This window comes from Paramormyrops kingsleyae, chromosome 1 (assembly GCF_048594095.1).
Source record: "Paramormyrops kingsleyae isolate MSU_618 chromosome 1, PKINGS_0.4, whole genome shotgun sequence".
Lineage (NCBI taxonomy): Eukaryota > Metazoa > Chordata > Actinopteri > Osteoglossiformes > Mormyridae > Paramormyrops > Paramormyrops kingsleyae.
Window position 1 is genome coordinate 66,317,854 of NC_132797.1, and position 20,616 is coordinate 66,338,469.

At 39.6% G+C, this 20,616-nt stretch overlaps 1 protein-coding gene across 3 annotated transcripts; it reads right to left on the minus strand.

Annotated features, from left to right (window-relative positions):
* Positions 1-1,497: 1,497 nt before the first annotated feature.
* Positions 1,498-17,622, minus strand: LOC111834441 (speckle-type POZ protein-like A). Of its 3 annotated transcripts, none has more exons than XM_023793743.2 (12): positions 17,402-17,622; positions 13,579-13,673; positions 12,156-12,290; positions 10,920-11,041; positions 10,555-10,706; positions 10,258-10,385; positions 7,994-8,171; positions 7,433-7,488; positions 7,211-7,333; positions 6,103-6,245; positions 5,956-6,009; positions 1,498-5,369 (listed from the first exon to the last, which is right to left on the minus strand). In XM_023793743.2, exons 3-12 carry the CDS (start codon positions 12,231-12,233, stop codon positions 5,225-5,227), a joined length of 1,179 nt encoding a protein of 392 aa, XP_023649511.1. In that variant the 5' UTR covers positions 12,234-12,290; positions 13,579-13,673; positions 17,402-17,622; the 3' UTR covers positions 1,498-5,224. The 3 variants fall into 3 exon arrangements, with proteins under 3 accessions (XP_023649511.1, XP_023649510.1, XP_023649512.1); XM_023793742.2 differs by having other exon boundaries at positions 13,579-13,746; XM_023793744.2 differs by lacking the exon at positions 13,579-13,673.
* Positions 17,623-20,616: the final 2,994 nt, after the last annotated feature.

The following is a 20,616-nucleotide window of genomic DNA, read 5'->3' on the forward strand; positions in this document are numbered from 1 at the left end:
CAATGAGCTATATTTTCTCACCTTACAGTCTATGTTAACAGTACAATGTGCCAGTCAACGACAAGAAAAAAAAATATTGAATATATATATATTTTTAGCAATTTAATATAATGCAAATGCTTGTTACAAATTATGGCAAAGGCATAGACCCATAATTTCCATTTTACAGTAATTATCACTTTGCAGTATGTCCGATTAGTAGCTACTTAAGCAGCTTTTGTTAATGGTTTTGAATCCCGTGAAACTCAAGTTGTGTAAATTTCCTATAACTGCTTTCCTAACTTGGCCTCAACCGCACTTATACCAAAAGGTCCCACAGAAACAGACCCTTTACCACTAGCTACAGAGAACGAAGCCACACTAGAATGATTCCCTCTAATTGACCCCAAAACAGAATCACATATTGGTAAAAACTCCATTCATTTAACACAAAATAATATCTAAATATGTTTTCAAGGAACTTCAAAATATGGTTATTTCAGTATATCTGAATTTAAGGAAAATCTTGTTTGTGGTACAGTTCAGGGAAAGGTTTTGCACTGTTACAGGCTTTAAAGCATAAACCAGTAAGTGTGCAGCCAAAATAATTAAGCCGATCCACACACACAACAAAAAATGCTCAGTGTGTTAATTGCACACTCCCTGGGACTCATCCATACCAACTCAGTATTTAAGCGGTTTTACTTAACGATCAGAGAATAGAGTAGCTGGGAAAGGAAGCCACTAGATAGCTAATTACACCACAGGAACATTAATTAAAATATAAAGCAGTATTTTGTTCTTTACAGCCATCTGTACAAACATGACACCTTATTTGATCTCGCGTAGGTGTTTAAAACATTTCTGTTCCCATTTTAGGGCCGCAATTATGACGCAAAGCAAGCATCGCTCGGTAACAAGACTGTACAGGGAGCTTCCTGTTAGCCGGCGAGAAAGGCGGTCTAGCAGCAACGCGATGCCAGCAGCATGGCCAACATCCCTGACAGCTCCAGCCCCCGAGGAAGCGTGTTGCTCGCTAATTACTCAACGACTTGGAACTCAAAAGGCTGATTTTTAGGGCCCAGTGTTTCAACTAGGAGCAAAAAAAAAGCAAGATGTCAGTATTTAATGGACACTTCAGGAGGAAATAAGACATCCACAGTCATTTCCATTTCCATGAAATTTGAGTTTGCATCTGTTTTACGACTAGATCACTGACTTGACTCAGGACTACCGTACAACTGAATGGGAGATTCAGTGGTGATGGTTTAAATCATTACCACATATTAAGAAATAATTCATCAAACATGCTAGAAAGTTTTTGGTGTATCAGCGGAGTTCTTGTGCTCGGGGTCTCATGACCAAAACCTCCAGTTTAATCAGTGCCCATTATAAAATCAGCTGTAAAATCTGACTAATGGAAACACATGAGGCATTTCTTATTACTACAACATGGTTTCTTCGAGTCATTTATCTGAAAATAACCACGGACTACAAATTTACACTTGAGACTGTAAGTGCAATAAAAAATGTTTATTACATTTATTTTCTGAATTGTTACAGATGACTGAATGGGCCAAGAACGCGTTCTTCCATGTACACAAACACTCAAAATCAGTCTAGGGTATTTTTGGACATTCGATAAAGTGGATGCAACCGAGATTTAAAATAACCAACATAGTGTGAATTGAACAAACAAGCAGTTAAAGTTGTGTCAGTCCAGGTACATCAGTTGTCTGGGAAACAACCTTCATTCTATAAGCATCCCTTAGGCTCAAACCAGCCACGCACCACTAGCTGATGAGGAGAAAGGCAAGTCTTCAAAACCAGTGGATGGTATTATCGTGTCGTGTGCCGTTTAACCAAACAGTAAGCAAAAAGTGACCATTTTAATGGATAGGGCAAGACACTCCCACCAAAATTATGGCAACCATAAACGCCAAAAAAACACCATGACCCAGCTGCTACCACTAGGCGTATAAAACTATATTTTGACAGTTTCTGTATTTTTGGTCACACATTCGGAGTTAGAGCTGTATCTGAACACACACGGAGATTCAATGAAGGCTACACAGAAACGCCACAATCGTTTTACTTCAGGACATGAGGGGAGGAAGAGCGATTAAATGCTAAGTATAAACTGTCAAAAACAGGAAGGCATCAATGTTTTCCTTATTTTTTTTTTTAGAGTGGCGATGAAAACAGTCTTCAGTTAGTTTAGGCTACCATTTAAAAAAAAAAAAAAAAAAAAAAAAAAAATCACAGCATTTTTTTCAGCATCTGCTGATTCACTAGTGGTAAATATTTCAAAATGTTCACCTCTGCTCTTAAACAAAAAAAAAATCAAACACCTCATCACTGGCTGCTCAAATAAAACTATTTACAATATTCCCAAAAGCAAAGTTCTTACTATGAAGAATAAAATATTAAGGGCAATACTGGGGTATAAAAATGGGCAGAGATGACTGTTAATGTGCTAACATAGTTCAGAACTACCAACATGAATCTAGGAAGGCAGCAAGGGCATCGACAAACTAAAGCAAACATTACACACCAATTGTACATTACAGACCAGTGAAATGGGTCTAGTCAATAAGAGATCACATCCCTGCTCTTTGTAGTTACATTTGAATTGGCACTCCATTGACGTCAATGGAACCCCCTTACAGTGTGAAATCAGCGCATCTTGAAGGACTCACTTGGACACAAACATTACATGGCCCTAACACCAAACGCAGCCTCTTTGGTCGAAGTGTTCATGGATATTTCTCCTAGAAAAATCTGATCTTTTGTGAGTGTGTGTTTTTCATGATTCCCATGTGACATGAAGAAACATTTAACTCAGGAGTTAACGTGCAGTACACAGCAAACACCACCTCTAGCTTTTCTGAGTGTAATGAATGATATCCATTATGTGAACAAGTATGAACTCAAACAGAATTGAAAATAAAGACAGAGATTTGATCAGTAACACACTTTAAGGATTTGTTCAGCAGACATATGACTTACATGGGTACATTTGCAAACAGCAAATTAACTGATTAACTGGACAAAGGAAATATATTATAGCCATCATAATACACCATGCGTCAATTGATCAGTGAGTTTGCTTTGATTTGTTTTCTTTGTATGATCAGAATCATTCGGTGAAAACGACAAGGTACAGAAAATGTTAAAACATACAAAAAAGAAAAAACACGGGCTAACACTGCTTCAGTTGAAAATATATATCACTCATTTTCAGCCTCTCCAATTAGATCAAAGAATTTGCAAAAAAAAAGTAAGTGTGAAAAGTGAAATGACTGGAACAATCAAAGCAGGAAGGTGGAAGGCGAGAGTAGCAGGGATCATACTGCCAGGAACAGCACTGTTGTAAGACGGACAGGTGTGGCTCTCGTTCATAAATAGCATATCAAAGCTTGTGTCTGTGAAACAAAAGACCTTAATGCCCAGTTCAAAAATAGTTTGCGTTTCTAGCTAGGAAACGGAATTCACTGCGACATCCCTTTAATTCTAAGGACTTGTGCAATGCACGTCGACACATGCACCGTGTAAGACACACATATATATTGTGGATGGTAATCTACCAAAGTACAGCAGCAGCAGCTCATCTCTGGGAGGTACGTTTGCTTTGGTACAGGTCTGGCTGAGAAATTGTACATAGAAGAGGAGCACAGGATTGAGGAGATACAGAAACGGAAGGGTGGGAGTTGGGGGATATGCAACAAAAAACTGGAGCAAAGGAGCCATCACGCTGGGCTTTTTTTTTTTTTTTTTTTTTTTAAAACATCACTGGAGTAAAGTTACCCCAGAGGACAAAAAGTCTCAGCACAGAAAACGCTGAAATAAGTTGATTACAAAACAAACCAGCTGAGGAAGGGAGGGATCCAAAAAAAAAAAAAACCTTGTGACAAACACTGACACTTTTAGTGACAAAACACCATCAAAAAGCAGGACGACTGAATGAATGAATGAATGAATGAATGAATGAACGCTCGGGTTGCCACCACTCGATTACAGCAGTTACGCCAGATGCCATTACACTGCAAATAAAAGCAGCAGATCATTCTCCTTCGTGGATTTAAGATTCTGGCCTTCGAAGACATACATTGACGCTATGGGACAGAGATGCTCTGCACTCTGGCTTCCCCGTCTTCAAAAGACATTGTGCCTTTTTTTTCCTTCTTCAAACACAGATTAAATGACCATTTAACTCAATTTATTGTTTTCCCGTCCCTACATGAACATTCATGTAAGTTGGGGTGGGGGGGCTTGGACAGGTATACCGATTGTTCCTTCAGACTGATCGCAACCCCCTGTTCTCATTCATGGCAACGGCACAGCAGTTCATAAAAATTCCAGAAAACCGTGCCACTTAAAGAACGGGGAAGTCAACCTGAAATGACTAATGAACAAACTCCGTTAACCTGAAGGGGTTGGGGAGGGGGGGTCGTCATACGTGTGACATCACCTTGGAAGTCAAACCTCACAGTAAACAAACCTGCATGTTTACCCTTGATACTGAGGTGTACAATATACAAAACAGTAAGTTCATCATGTTAAATCCAACATCACATAAATTCTCATAATGCATTTTACAAGTATTTTTTTTTCCATTTATTCTACTTCAACACCTGCCTTTTGAAAATGGTAAACGAGTTTTTTTTCTTAATACATGAACGGTGCCATCAATATGGGGCATATATTTGAAAATAGTAAATAGAAGAAAATGTGTCACAATTTCATAATGTCTAGTCACAGAAGATGCTAAACAAATGATATACAATATTTCCCATTAATTAAATATTCAATGACAGGTTCCTATAGAACTTCATATTAAAACTACAGCATTATGGGAACTAGTGCAATCTGGAGGAGGCCTGGAATCTTTGCCAAGGCAGGCACACAGTTAAATACAGAAATAACAATATAAACTCTTGAGCAATGGCATTAGATTAAGGCCATTTTACTGAAAACATTGCAAAATAAAGCTTGCGGACCAAACAAAGGAGAAGGTTGGGGGAAGGGGGGGTTACTCTTCCAAAATCCGAAGAAACCAGTGTTTCTTTCCCGCATTTCCCAGCCCCTGAAGAGCAAACAATTGGGTTGGACATGAAACAAACAAGCTCCGCCCATTTTTGGTGGTGCTGGTGGTGGGGGGAAGGGGTGGGGTGGGGTTGATGCCCCCAACATCACAATCCATTATGATTCGTTCCAGTAAGAGTCTCTCAGGAAAGTGGACCAATCAGGACTGTTTTAGGCGTTTCCTGGGCAGGCCAAAGGGCGGGCACTGGGCAGACGCCAGGGCACGAAAGGCCTCTGCCACCAAGTGAGGGTGGGACTGGATCATTGATTTCCAGCCTGCAGTCTCCATTATGTCAGTCGCTTGACTACAAAAAAAAAAATGGAAGCATTAATATGCTAATATACAACTATTTGCATTAATAGGCAATTATGATAAACGCTCATGCAAGTTAATGACCAGAACAACAAAAGATCGATTATAAGTTGTTGTTGTTCAGTTAGGGCCCACAATCCCGGCCTATTAACTTCTCTAAAGTCACAGGGAATGATTCCAGAAATTGTGCTTGGTGAAGCTGTTTACTCCGGGGAGGACACTGGCAGCTGATAAGGGGGGTGGGGGGGCGGCACTCCACTGGCCAAATTGAAATACTAGTCATGGTTCCTGGCCGCTGATATCTCACAGTGCTAGTCATCACAGAAAGAAATATCTTGGTTAGATCAAATGAGGTTACCTTACTGTGACTTTCAATTTCTCTGCAGTCAAAACAAACCTCTCCAAAGAATATTCCGGTATTATTTCATTAGTGACACTGATACAGAGATATGGATTCTACCTATCAAACGGCAAAGCCAGACCATCCATTTTGTACGTTAAACGCATTGAAATGCACCTCAGCACAACAGATAAGTGTGTTATTAATGATGCATCATACATATCAGCTAATTACATACTTGCTGTTCCAGTTTTTCCCATCTTTACAGCCCAATTGTCGCAAAACGCTGCACCTATAGACGGGAGGAAAAAACGAAGTTGTATTCGAAAGCATTAAGGAAAAAACTGGGAATATCATCAGTGGGGAGAATGTTATTGGGACTCGCCTGTTGATAAAATCTATGGCTTGTGCTTTGAGCTGCTCAGCGCTGTGCAAATCGGCGAGGATGAGGATGTCGGCCACGTTCTCCACGGACAGGCTGCTGCACAGGGCTTCTTCACACATGACCTTCAGCCGCTCCAAGGCATACTGGTTAAAGGGGTGTGTGGGGTGAGGGGGTGGGATGGGGTAGGGAACAGAGTTTCACAAACTCAAATTGACGAAAGCTAAAAATCTGAAAGACACGCCGAAGGTACCGAAACTGGCGGGACTATGTCTCCGAGATTCTCAGGGGCTCATAAACCATATGGTGGAGAAGAAAAGGAATATACAAATATCAGTAAGGATATACAGTGCTCCTTCATAATGCATTTATTATGCATTCGTAGAACATTCAGTGCAGCTTCATAATGCATTCATAGAACATTCACAAGCAGTATGCAAGTACACCTTAACATCCCTTAACAGCTTTAATATACATAAATATTACATGATTATACAATTCTAATGTTTGTTATTATTATATAATGTTTGTCATTAATGTATATTACAGCTGTTAAGGGATGTTAGGATGTTAAGGTATACATACATGACATTTATGAATGTTTTATAAATACTTCATGAATACATTATGAAGGTGCACTGAATGTTTTATGAATGCAATATAAAAGCATTATGAAGGTGCAGTTAATGTAAAGTGTTACCCAAAAATCAGTGTGAAATATTTCAGTTTAAAAACTAGCTGGCTATATATTGCTTGGTGAATGTCAACAATGTTAATTCCACATAACCCAAGCTCGCCACTCAAAGATGGGCATTGGAGTCCCAGACCACAAAAACGTGGGATTTCGCTTTAGTTAACAGTACGAACAACCCAATGGATTAGACACTCACTGAACCAGTCTCAGAAGTGCACGTCAGCTAAAAACTGGGAATTCCAGCCAGCAGCATAATTTTGTCGTCAAATACAGAACCAACTCGGAGAGCAGGAAGTTTGCAATAATTTCCGCTGCTCACCGAAAACGAGGTCGCCCCTCCCTATGGTGGTTGCGTACGCTTACAGATCGAAGTTAAGATCGCACACGAAAGTCCCTCCCCACTTCCCCGCGACTCACTTTGTCCGCTGCAGCTAACAAGTTATCGGCCATCTTCTCCAGATTTGGCGCCTTTCCTGTGTAAATGAAGCCCATCATCTCCTTGAAGACGTCCGGGTCAACGTCACTGATGTCGACTCGGTTCTGAGAGAAGCCCCGACACGTTAGCAGGAGGATCTGCCACCTCTCTGTACTTAGACCCACAGGGTTTGCCAATCCCGAATGTTCAGTTTATAGCCTTACCTTTTTACTCTCCTCCATCTCATGCTCAAACATCGCATTAAAGACCGGTGATCTCGCTGCCAACCAGAGAACAAATTGTGTCAAAACCTCATGAGCAGCATCTTCCCACTAATACAACTTCCAAACCGATTTCAAGCAACCTCTTCACAAGCAACACATTCACAAATCAAGACATACAAAAAGGTGACATATAGCTAAACTTTAACAAGGTTTTCAGATACCGTGGATTTTAAGATGGCCCCCTTTCTGTCAGGCACAAACCATACCATTTCCGCATAACTCACAATTATGCTAAAAGTGATAACTACTCAAACCAGTACTATAAATAACCGGAGAAAATGATGCAAGATATAAGATGACAGCTCTGGAGGACCCCCTCCCTGCTCGCCTGTGTGTCCATGTGACAGGCTGCTGGGTGACAGTTCCTCCGCAGAGGATGATTTAATTATACAGCTGTGCTGACAAGGATGGAGAGAGCACACCCAGAACTCCCGGTCTCACCACCCCGCCTGCCTCACTCACTGACGGGGAATGGAGGAGAGCTCCTGGGGAGGGGCATACCTGCTAATATGGACTTATGTGCTTTGAACTCCTGCCCTCCCACGTAGAGGCTGCAGTCGGTAAAGCGTGAACACTCCCACAGGTTACCGAGGTCATCCGACAGCTGGCATTCCGGAACCCTCAGCACGTTCATGTTGGACTGGCCGGAGATGTTGACAGAGTCCTGGACCACACTCACCTACAATATGCATTATATATTTTACCGGTTAGCGTCCGACAGATTCCCTCACACCGGGGGAACAAATATGATGAGCACCGTTTCCCCACAGCATGACTCATAGGCGGACTTGCAGACATTTTCTGCTGATGTCAGCATATCAAAATAGTCCCTTATAAAAAGGGTGAGCAAACGACACACAGAAACAGCTGTGCAATAGAACCATAAATTGCAAAGAACCACAGAGAGAGGGGTCTGTCCAGCAAGTGGACATCATGTCTTGACTATGCTGCCACTAACACATTGCGATGTGTCATGATTTGTCTGGAAAGAGCATCTGAAAACATTCAGCTTTAGTGCATGTCATTTCATCATCATTCTGATTTTTTGCAGCATTTTCTGGTGATGCAGCTATTCCTTGTTGAATCCCATTATAAATAAAACAAGCCACAAACCCGGGAATGCACTATTTACAGTTACTTTTGGGCCAACTTCTGGAAGCTTGAAAGCAGGATCAACGTACAGAAGCTAAAGCCTATTATAGAATATTGCCACACGATGCACAGCATACGGCGCTTTTACTCTGCTACCAAGAACTGAGCCGTACCAGAGCTGTGCCGCACACTGCAAAGTACGCAAGCCATACTCGAGCCATAACCATGCTGACATGGCACTAGCGGGGCCGAAAGCGTGACCAAGCCGAGCTGGCAGCGTCACACGATTGGTCGAAATGCATGGAGATACTGGTGTTTTGTACATGCATCATCTGAAGGAAGAAGTCTATATTTTATGTATTATTCATTATTAGTAGTACCGCACATTGGGGTGTATTAATGCATTCCTGATAACTCGGAACTTAAAATTTCGAACCTCCTACTTAAAATACTACAAAACAGCTGAACGGAATGGATTTTTAATGCAAATACAAGCAAGCAAATGCTAATTCTGCTAGGATTTGATACTTGCATAACATGGCAATTCTCACAGACCTGCAAGCAGAAATAAGCAAATAGTAAATCTGGATGTGCACCGTGAGAACAGTAAAAAAAAGCGCGTCTTCGGTTTTATGCTACTGTCACTCTCCGAACTCAATGACGCCTTTATCAAGCTGTCCCTTCTGCAGTGGAAAACTAAGGCGAGTTGGAACTGCGCTGTAACCAGTCTTCTCTTCGCAGTATAGCTTGAGTATGGGTCGGTTACTGCCAGTGGACAAGCCAACATAGTGGGAAACTCCCACCAAAAAAACCTAAGGACATGTGAAGCCAGGAAAAATGTCCCCCTTGAAAGAGGACAAGTATACAGGAGAATTTGCCCGCAAACATCCACAGGAGACAGTTATACACAACAGTACTGCAGTGTTAACTTTGTAATTAATGTTTCCTCCTTTGCAATGTTCTACAGGAAATTTATGAACCGAAATGCAAAAGGTTTAGTCAAAACAGAAAGAAAACAAACGTGAGAATTCCTATGATGCAGGCAATTTTCATAAAAAAAATTAATTAAAGTTCCCTGGCAAATCTTTAATTAATGACGAAAGATATTCCATCTTCAATTTGTAGCTAATCGGCTTTAAGAAATTGCCAATTTCCCCAGAAAATGTTGTTAAACCGTCTTACAGACTTCGTCAGATGTACTTTTAGAAGCTTCCTCTCCTCTTTCATACCCTGAACATTGTGTTTATTTGAAACTCGTACAAGAGCAGATTTAACCTGCCTTCTCAGGGTGGCGTTAAAATACACCCCCTCCGTGGAAACACTAAGGGGAGCCTTTCAAAATGATTTTAACAGCTTCAATTAAAGCTATATAATGAATTTTTGTAGTCGCAGAAATGTTTTGCACATTTAACAGTAAGAGCTTGAACATACAGAAAATTAGCATGATCCCAGGACAAGCTAAAAATAGATGCAATTTTGTGGCGATGAAATGTACAATTATGCTGTGAAGCAGCATGCACCTTGTGCAAGTAACATCTACACTTCAATACGGAAACAAATATAGAGGAACGCAAGCAAAACACGAGAAAATGTAAAATGTACGTACAAAACCCTTTCCATTTACTCTGAGAAACTAAAACACGAGGGATTGCATTTTGGGAAACATGGGTTACCTCACAGAACAGCGTCAGCTTGTCATCAGGAAGGAGTCCGTTCGCTTCATCAAGCAGGAAGTCTCTTCTAATAAACTTCTTGAACCCCCAATCCTTCCCCTGTACAAATCGATAAGCTCTTTGGCTTTCTACAGGAAAAATGAAGCATTCATTTGTGAGACTGTTTGCTTTAACAGAAGTCTTCAGAGCAAACAAATACCTCATGATGCAGTTGATTTACAAACAGCAAGTATCAAGGTTTATCAGTATTTTATGCACAGTGATCAGTGTGCCGACTGTCATTCGGATGCATCTTACCCATTGCTTTAGTTTCTTCTCTTTTTGCGTTCAATAAAGAAAATTTGAACTTTGCTCTAACTTCACTTTTTGGACAACTAACAAGCAATAAATACAAGGACAGGTAATCCTTGCTTTCATCATCAAGTCCCTTTGGGTTAACTCGCAAACACCTGGAGAATAAGAAGGGGAAAAGGGATGTGAATTTCAAAGGACGAAATGACAAGAAGATAATTAGTTTTTAATAATTTAACTTACAATATATACCATCATAAAGCTGCAGGCAAACAGACAATATTCTATTAAGATGTAAAACTGAAGTAAATCTGGTCTCAGTTTCTAGAACACTGCAATCGCTAGCATGGGTCAGATGAAAAGGACCTCACCATTTCATCTTGTCGTTGGGGCCTGATGAGAACGTGGAGCTCTTCAGCACCTCCCCCATCTCCTCCCGGCAAAAACTGAAGTTGTTTATGGTCCACATGTAAGAAAACTTGACTACCTTAACCTTAAAGTGGTGAGGGAGGGAAAAAAAGAAAAACTTCTCAGAGAAAATCACAATATTCCATCATTTTAAGGAAGCCACTATATCACCTATAAACCTACAAAAAAAAAATAACCCTTCTGGGCCAAAAAACAGAGACACTATATCAAAGATGCTCAGATGGTACCAGAGAAGACTGCAGAAATGAGGCCTCGTTAAAGTTGTGTACAGGCTACAGTCAAGAATAAGGTTAAAAGGAAAATTAACTATTAACTGAAAGAGCATTTATTTAGGTTACAATGCAAGTAGTAAATAGAAATTATTCCGCACTTTCCCTGCCACTTCAAATTACACAAGGGATTTCTGAAGCAGGCAGAGTACCAATAGATAAGTTCCACTAACAGACACACAATCAGTTCAGTCTTGTCTACAAATATTAGATGAATAATCGCCTCTCTGACCCAGAATAAAGGTCCTTCAATAAACCCAATGCTTTTATATTTTCAATAGATTTACTAAAGCAAAAGAGGGATTCTGCTAAAAAACAGTGTTTTACATCAGACAGACACTGTTCATGACTGGAGGCTCAAGGAATGAGCTGAAATCTGCGACTGGATTCACAGTTTCACAGCTACTCGTCTCTGCCAGTGGTACTTGAGTCATGAAGCACCTACTCTGAGAGCTTGTGAAATGTCACTCAGGTGAACACTTTTCAAAGAAAGGTCAAACTCAAAATACACACACAGACACACACCTTGAATGCAGCACAGCACTTGCCTAACTGCCATAACGTAACCCAGACGGGACATGCAACCAGCTTGTGCTGGTCTCTGGAAAACTGGAATATTCATTGAATGATGCAACTCCAGAGTCAGAACCCACCCAAAGAGAGAAGCAACCTACTGGATCTCAGTTCACCACGGACAGTTCCTCACAGGGCAAATAAGTCACAGCAGTCACTGAAGTTTCGGTTAGTTACCTTTAACTGATCTGGTAAGCATTAAAAATAAACTACTCAAAATGAACAAAATATCACCCAACATACTCCACCTTTTGATGCATTTAAAAACAGAAATCAATATACCACCTGTTGTCCAGAGAAAGGAACACAAGCACAGCACATAAATATATGATTTACCTGTGTGTAGCACCAGCTTTCAGCCACAGGTCCACAGGACATCTCCCCTGGAGGAGGGGGGGTGGAGACCCGTGACATCACCAGCTGAACCCCCAGGCAGAACCGCTGACAACCTGTTACACTTCACCACGTGACCTTCCGAATGGAGGGAGAAAAGCATTGTTACAGATGGGTGAACGGTCACACGAATAACAGGAATGTGCAGAAGCAGCGAGACCGAAAAGGCGAAACCTCGCACATCAACTTAGTGGCAAAAATAACGTCACATTAATTCTGACACAAACCACAGAATCCTTCAAATTAGCCTTGAAGCAGTAATGGAGAGCAATGAAGTGAATGTAACAGTAATCTGCTAGCTACTTGACAGATAAGTCATCTTTTTTTAAATTAGCAGCCAAATTATTTATTAAAAAGAATGCATTTGTGCTATTATTTACATTATATAACAACTCGATATACAGAAAAGTGAAATGTCCTAATCCTGTCAAAAGTACTCAAGCTGTATTTTTAAGTCTCTTGTCCCTTTGTTTGTTGAATTTTTGGGTACTACGTCTGTTTAAAACATCCATTACCAGGTCTGTATTTGACATTGAGATAACGCAGTCGAGTTAGGGTTACCTAGCTGTACCCTAAAAAAATTATCTTCAGATCACTTGACTTGCAGAAATACCTTATCTAAGGAGTTTCATACTGTTATTCACTAATATCCCCTTTACGTATATTTAGCAAACTTCAACAATGTGACTTTTGCCTGTGCTGGAAATAGAGTGACCAGCATGACATGTGCAGTACAACAGAGCACTTTTACTTTATAGATCTTGTAATTACAAGTCTGTAATTACGACCAACGACAGTCACTCCTCCATGCAAGCATGCGCCTGCATCATGTGCTGGCTTGAAACAGCTTAATGACTGGGAGTCGACTGAGGACAAGATGAAAGAGCAATGTTTTAATTAACTTGAAATGACTAAAAGCTTCAGATGACAGTTTAAACAACTGGAAATGTAATATCAAAATAATACTGGAAAAACTGTGTCTCAATATATTGGGGTGATATTTACCGACAGCTGAAAACCAAATGACACTGAACCTGAAAGACTAACAAGATCAGAGAATTCAGCATTGTCACCCTGTATAACAATGACATATTCAGTCGGAGAAAGAGAAACACTTCAAAAACATAAAGTGTTTGTATACGACTGTGCAATGAACACAAAACACAGACAAAATTCTTATAGCACCATCAAATGCAAATACTGGTTTCATCCAGAACACTTGTGACTCAGAACGTAAATACTGATTTTGAGGCAATATACTGTGTTAAACTGACAATTAAATTTAAGTGGGTAACACAAGGATGAAAAAATTTCAGACGATAATTTAAGGGAAATTTTGCAATGCCCATCCCCCCAACGCACTTACTGAAGATGCTGAAGAAGGTGTATGTCTCATGCTATCACCCAGGACATCACCGCATGTTAACCGCATGCGAAGGTGGCGTAGTGGTGACCGGAAGACTGCGATGAGAAGGCAGTTTTCGATTAGGTAATAACCGCACGCTCTACGGTCATCCCAGTGGAACCCATCGTCCTGAAGGCAAGAGTTAAGCGATGGCACCGATGTTAGTAGAAGGCAAGCGCACGTCAACTTCAGGGCAAAGATAATAGCAAAACAAAACAGCGCATAGGCATGCAGCTCTGATTCTCAGACTCAAAGAAAGTGTTTTTTGCAACGTCCATCGGCCATGGTTCCCTTATTGAGGTAAGGGAGCTAATGACCAGGACAGCAGTCATAATATTATAGAACATGAAAGAGACACACACAGTAATGAATTTAGTACTCCAAAACACAGTTCTTCAAAAAACAAACAAACCAAATCATACCGAACTAGTGGTATTATTTGCACAAAATAAATAACTTGATACATTAGTTCTCCATTACGTCAAGTTATTTAACTGGCACTGGTGGCTGGAAAGTACCATCTAGAAGATTTGAAATACATCTATTTGAAATAATACAAATTCTGCAAGTAAAAAAACCAGGGATGCACTGGTTGCATTTTCCTTGGCTGATCCCGCCTGCCAAATTTTTTTTTTTTAAAGCCTGACCTGCCGATACTGATCCTGGCGTTGTAACTTTTTTCTAAGTTTAATAATGATTAGCAGACTAAATGTTTTTAAATGCTAGTTTAATTTTAGCTTTCTGCAAGAACATATTTTTTTAAAAAACCTTTTCAAATAAAAATAGCTACACAAGTGTCAAATTAAATAGAGGTGCACCAATCCAATATCCACATAAGTATCGGCACCGATCCAGACCTATTAGACGGATCGGGTATCGGCCAAATGTTACCGATCCACGTCCGATACTTTCTTATTTAGTTTTCGGCAGTCTGTGAAAAGATGGTTCCTACTTCTTGTTAAATTGATTTGTACAATCAACTGCAGGACAGATCTTTCCTATTTTAGATGTGTTTTGTGTCTTTCAAGGTGAACGCCAATGCTACCTCTCAGCGTTTTGCCACTCGATGGATTTGAGTGCAGTGACTTTTGCCAGCTGTGATGTCATGCACATACCCTTTGCAATACAAGGAGCGTAAGAACATCAGATAAGAGGGTGACATTCTGAAAGTATTTTTACGTTAACAACAACAACTAGTAGCACAGCCATTTGCAATCTTTGAAAAAAAGTTTGGAGAGGTGGAAGTAGCGTTTAGTGGAAAATCCTACTCAAAAGCACACGCAACTGCGACAATGTGAGTAATATGAAAAAAAGCAATGGATGATTTTGGGGTCGCTAGCTTGGGCTGCTTTGCGCACTCGATACAGCTTGTGACACACCAGGGGCTGCTATCGCTATGAAATGCAAGTGATGCTGTTGCCAGTCAGAGAAAAACTGTGGGGCATTTTAAGCATTCGCCCCTTTGCTTACACCCTCTTCAAGACATTCAAATTGAACTGCAAATGCCTCAAAAACGGCATTTAAACTTAAAATAAAGTGGAGCAGTACGTTATGTATGTTATTTTCATTTGCATATATTAGTTTCAAAATTAATAATAAAGTATAAATATTATATATATAATATTTATTATACTAAAATATTAAAGTTAAAAGAGCTCGTGCATCAGAATCTGGATCGGTAGTGGCAATTGTGTATCAGAATCGGATTGGAATTAAATGTGGATTGACCCATCCCTAATTAATATGCTCGTTCCAAATGTTTTTGACGTAGACAACTTTTTTGTTCACGTCTTACACACTGCGAATTTAACGTCTTCGTTCCTCACTGTAAAGAATCTCCAAATGGGCATGTTTCTCTTAACTATCAAGTAATATTAGCAGCGGAGGGAAGGTAAGAGGCAGGAGACATGACAGTGGATGGAAACTGAGTTACGACAAAAAGTAGCATTACTTAGTGAACTATATAAAACCATAAAATTGACTATATTTAGACTGATTGACCTATTGCCAATCAACACTGATCTTGGGGAAAATCTGCCATTTACAGTCACTAGCCACACACACACACACACACACAAACTCACACAGTACAGAAAGTACTTGCCATACAGTGAAAAGGATATAAACACATATATACAGAGAATGTTTGCCAACAACTTGACGCATCTGTAAAAAGTATTTAGGATTTCAAAGAAAGTCATGTGGTAGGGTGAGGTTTCGTTTGGTTAGCTCAGAATGGTCAGAGAGGACATTTAAAGAAGGTCCACTCTGCGTTTGCACCAAACAGAAGGCCCCAACAGCTACACCACAAACACACAAAGCCCGGTCATGTGTGGAAAGGGCCTGGTGCACTTCACAAAGTCACCCAAGAAGGCTAATTGTAGCACTGTCATGCAAACACCACTTTTCACCTTAACAACGCGGCAGCATCAGAATGGTGCCAATGTAATTAGGAAAACCGCATAACTATATTTGGGTCTTAAGAAAACACTCATCAGTTAGAAATGACACTGTATAAAATCACCTGCCACCAGGCGTCAGACGTGTTTACTCTCTGGAGCAGAAATGAACAAACTCAATTTCCATCACACAGCCGCATCATAACTGCCAACTTCACAATGTTATAATACTTCAGGCATTTGGAAGATTATTTTACCCCCTTAAAAGCATTTCAGCTTGCAACAAGTCCTGCAATGGACCAGAATGAATCTCACGACACTTCAAATCCTGACAAACCCTAAAGAAACGGCACCAGTTAGTTTCTAAACCTCTGTGCATCCACTTCAGAAAAACACTGCAAACATGTCAAACCGCATATATTTTAGTGTCAGATACACATCAGTTATATTTACATAGTGAACTTAGTTTACTTACCTCGGTGCAAAAAAGTAAAAATTTATTAAAAGTGCGTGTTTTGTTTATCAGGAAAGGGAACTCTATGACAGATGAGTATAACTACCTGCTTTTTCAGACTCTGGTGTTCAACAACTAGGTGAAGGTGACACGTGTGTGTGTGCGTGTGTGTGTGTGTGTGTGAGAGAGAGAGAGAGAGAGAAAGAGAATGTATGTGAGTGTGAGAGAAAGTGTCTATGTATAAATGTGAAACAGAAAGAGCGTGTTTGGAAGAGGGGGGACAGGAAGATAAACTAGACGGCGACAACAACAATAACAACAAAACTTTCGACTTTCTCTCCAATTTTCGATACTTAAACACACCAACCCTTCTTCCACTGGGACACTTAGAAGCCCCCAAGTTTAAAAGGGGACACGAGACACCATGATGGCACTCCTTACCCACACACAAAACACAACATCCGTGTCTATTAATAACTGGTTTATTAATCATCAACCACTCTGGCTGATTAGCCAGGGCTTGTCCGAAGGATAAGAGACGAGCTGCTAGCAAGCTACCGCTAGCCAACGCACGTTAGCCTGTAGCTAAGCGGAGCGCGACACAGGGCCTCGAAAAGTAGCTAACCGGCAATCTAACCTATATTAACAGGGCTGAGAAACAACAGGGGGAACAGGAGGGGGCAACATCACTTACTTTAGCTAGCTAGCTTGGCCTAATTCTCCACAGTCAAAAACAAGCACTACTCTGAAACAAAGGCCCACCAACATTTTTCACTACGGGTGGCTCGGAGTGTAATCAAGCGGCTGAAAGGCTATATATGCCCGATCGACAATTTTTTGAGACATTCGCTGGGTCTTCCAGAAACATTACCTTAGGTGTCATATTTATCAAAACACTGTTTAAAATCTTAAATAAAAATTATTTACAAACCTTTCTTTCACTCTTCCAGCAGGAACAGATCCCTAAATACCTGATGTGTTTCGCTCCCTTTGTTTGTGTGCAATTTTAGTAACTTAAAATTGAACTTTTTCCCTCCCTTGTTTTTCTTTTTTAAACAAACGCTCTGTTTTTCTGTCTCCTAAAACAGCTTTGTACCCATAGCGGTGGCTGCAGCTTTGGTAATCTTTCCCAGGCAGAAAGCGCATGCGCAATAAGCGCTGAGTCCTCACCGAAACTTCCTGCTTTTTTTCTTTTCTTATTTTACCCTGTCTTCTTTTTTTTTTTATTGCCGGCGTGATAGTTTCGCTTCTCTCAGACAGGCCCGTGTTGATTCTGCAGAAAAACCAGTCAAAACAATGTAATGTAATTTAGGCCGCAATGTATTATAACCAACCTGCAGGACACTGTTCTGGAAAAGCAGTACGCTTGCTGATCAGAGTGAAGAAAAATTACATTTCAAGGACTCGCCGAAACAATATGTTGATTAATATTCAATATATATGATTAATTTTCAATAACTCAAAATTCATTACGATTGATTTGATGATACGAATCTACTGATGTTACAGTAATAGTATTTTTCCAGGATTTTAAGAAACTTTGCTAACAGAGCTGTATTACGGAAACAGATATGTCGCTCTTATAAACAGTATACAGTTTTATCAAAAGATCTATTATTTACTGAATAATGCATATTTGTTCGTATATGATACACAGTGACTTCTCATCTGTTTCGAATCGATGTACCGTTTAACTATAAATTATAAGAATTTGCTTGTCAGCAGTGCAATGGTAAGTGTGTTGCGACTTAGTTTCATTGCTCAGACCTTGTCAATGCTTACAACAGAAATGTTGTACTTGTCAGTGGTGAAAGAAAACACATGATGGATTCTTCATTTATTTTGCAAATTATGAGTGTTATGCGCGTCTCATGGATTACACCGTATCCCACAATTTTAGGCGCTACCCAAAAGTCTAAAAATCACGTTTAATTCCTAAGTTATAGCGTCCAAGCAAATATCCGGTGTCCTTTGGTGCTCTGGCTACTTATCTGATCTCAGTCAATCAGAATTCCAGCGAAGTTTTTTTTAAAGTTGGTCACTCAAACCAGTGCTACTTCTGGTCTGTCTTGAACAGATTTCAATGCCTGATCTAATTAAATTCCATTGAGGGGAAGGCCACCTACCATGTGACCGAGAGTGGAGCTGAGAGTGGAGCTATCAATAACCAGAACAATTAGATCCCACTAATCCTATGAGATATTACTTTCACATAGAAAACAGACTTCATTGAAATTCATCACTTTGGAACTGCAATGTGATTATGCCTGTCTATAGGCTATAGATTGCGTTTTGGAAGGTGTCACTACTTCGAAAAAAAACTACATATATTAAAAATTTACAAGTAACAATAGAACACACACATAAAAATTTCTAATAAATAGAAGCACGCAAAAGTGAACGAATTATGAAAAATCTCCAAACTGTCAGTTTAAGGTATATTGTTTTGCCAAAAATTATATATTTTTTCTTTGCAAATTAAGTGGGCTACTCGGAAAAGTTGAGGTTTCCATGGCAACCACCCTGACATGAAATTAACACCCGGAGAATGAAACACGAATGAAAGAGGACTCTTTATTTCATAGGTGTGTACTTAATAACCTAAGAATAACAACTAAAATCCCATTCTTTTGTAAGATATAAATAGTTGACATTTATAACTAACAATTTGTGATATGCATTTAATATTAAAGGATGGGGATTTATGGTCTAAAATGATATAGTTATGCATGCATTAAATAATCATAATAAGCATCACAATTCCAACCTGGTTTTAGAGCTCTCAATAAGTAAAACTTCTATAAAGAGGTGATATATTAGCATGCTCCAATGGTTAAGACAATGGCCAGTTTATCAAAAAATAAAATAACAGTCCTATGGCTATACATGAACAAAGTACTAATCTTAAAAATTGTGGTAAGCCATTGAAATGTATTTTCATTAATGGAAGATGGAAATAATAAGATTAAACTCCAAAAATAACTTTATAAACAATGATTTTTAATATTAAAGTTGAAGACCTCTCGGGTGCATATCATTCAGAGGAAAACATCTGGCAGATGCAGTTAAAGGTGAAACTAATTCCTTGGTTAATCGGGACCAAGTGTTTACAACTTACTCATCACACATGTTGTATTAACATAATATTATACATTACAAATTAAGTATTTGGACATTAGAAACTAGTGGTATAAACTGACTTATTTAAAAGTTGATATTAAACTAACTGAGCATTTGTTGTTCAAAGAAAGTGAACTACGTGGGTCTGGAAGTCGGGGTCAACACTATGGCACATTTGGACAGACATTTTGATCAACATGCATTTTTTTTCTCAATCAAAACATTTTACCATAGACACAGATGAGTCTTGCCACTGTCACGTTTGTCTGTGTATAGACAGGCTGACAAACCCTGTCTGTACTATAACACAGGAATGTGAAATGACTACAATAGTCATCTTCCTGTGATTTGTGAGATTTATAATGCCTCTCTCAATGAAAACATTTATTGGTGTTGTAGGTAATTATTGGTTTTTGCTTTATAATCAGTAGCTTTGTAATAAATTCATGTTACTTAATATCAAAAGGTAGCTAGCAAATTTTAGCTGTGATTTTTGGGTCTTTCTGCTGGATTTCACTGGGTTTTACAGCATTTTAAACATTGAGGCTAGCTGCCTACATAAAATGTCAGATTAATTTATTTTTTTGAAAGCTAAAACAATACAATAAAGGGGTATAATCAAAAGGTTTGGTTTAAAATACAGTATTCCTTATTGTGTCCCCATTGCAAAACAGTGCGAGAAGCAGCTCCAATTCAGGAACATTAAGCCAAACATGTTGTCCATGAAGACGGTAATCTTCATAGATTATGTAGCCTAACTGCCATTTGAGCGAAATTAGACGAGGCGCCATTTTGAAACAGAGAGGGAATTTGTTATCGCAGACTTACAGTGTGTCATTATGCCGTATTGTTTCAGGATGGCTCACCCCTAAGCTGCTTTATGTTCGCACACCATTGGCAGCTGGGAGGGCGACGAGGAGAAGAGTGAGAGGCTCTGCAAGTGAGGGAGGCTGGCAGAACGAGAGAGAAAAGAGCCTCTAATTGCTACACACTGTGAAGTATTTGCCCTCACTAGGAATATATACC

Bases quoted from the DNA above. Each gene is read 5' to 3' on its own strand.
- LOC111834441 (XM_023793744.2), bottom strand. From the start codon at position 12,233: ATGTCACGGGTCTCCACCCCCCCTCCTCCAGGGGAGATGTCCTGTGGA. The intron at 6,010-6,102 runs GCGAGTCCCAAT...TCCCGTCTATAG, and splicing joins GCCATAGATTTTATCAACAG to GTGCAGCGTTTTGCGACAAT. The intron at 5,370-5,955 runs GTATGTAATTAG...TTTTTTTTGTAG, and splicing joins GGGAAAAACTGGAACAGCAA to TCAAGCGACTGACATAATGG.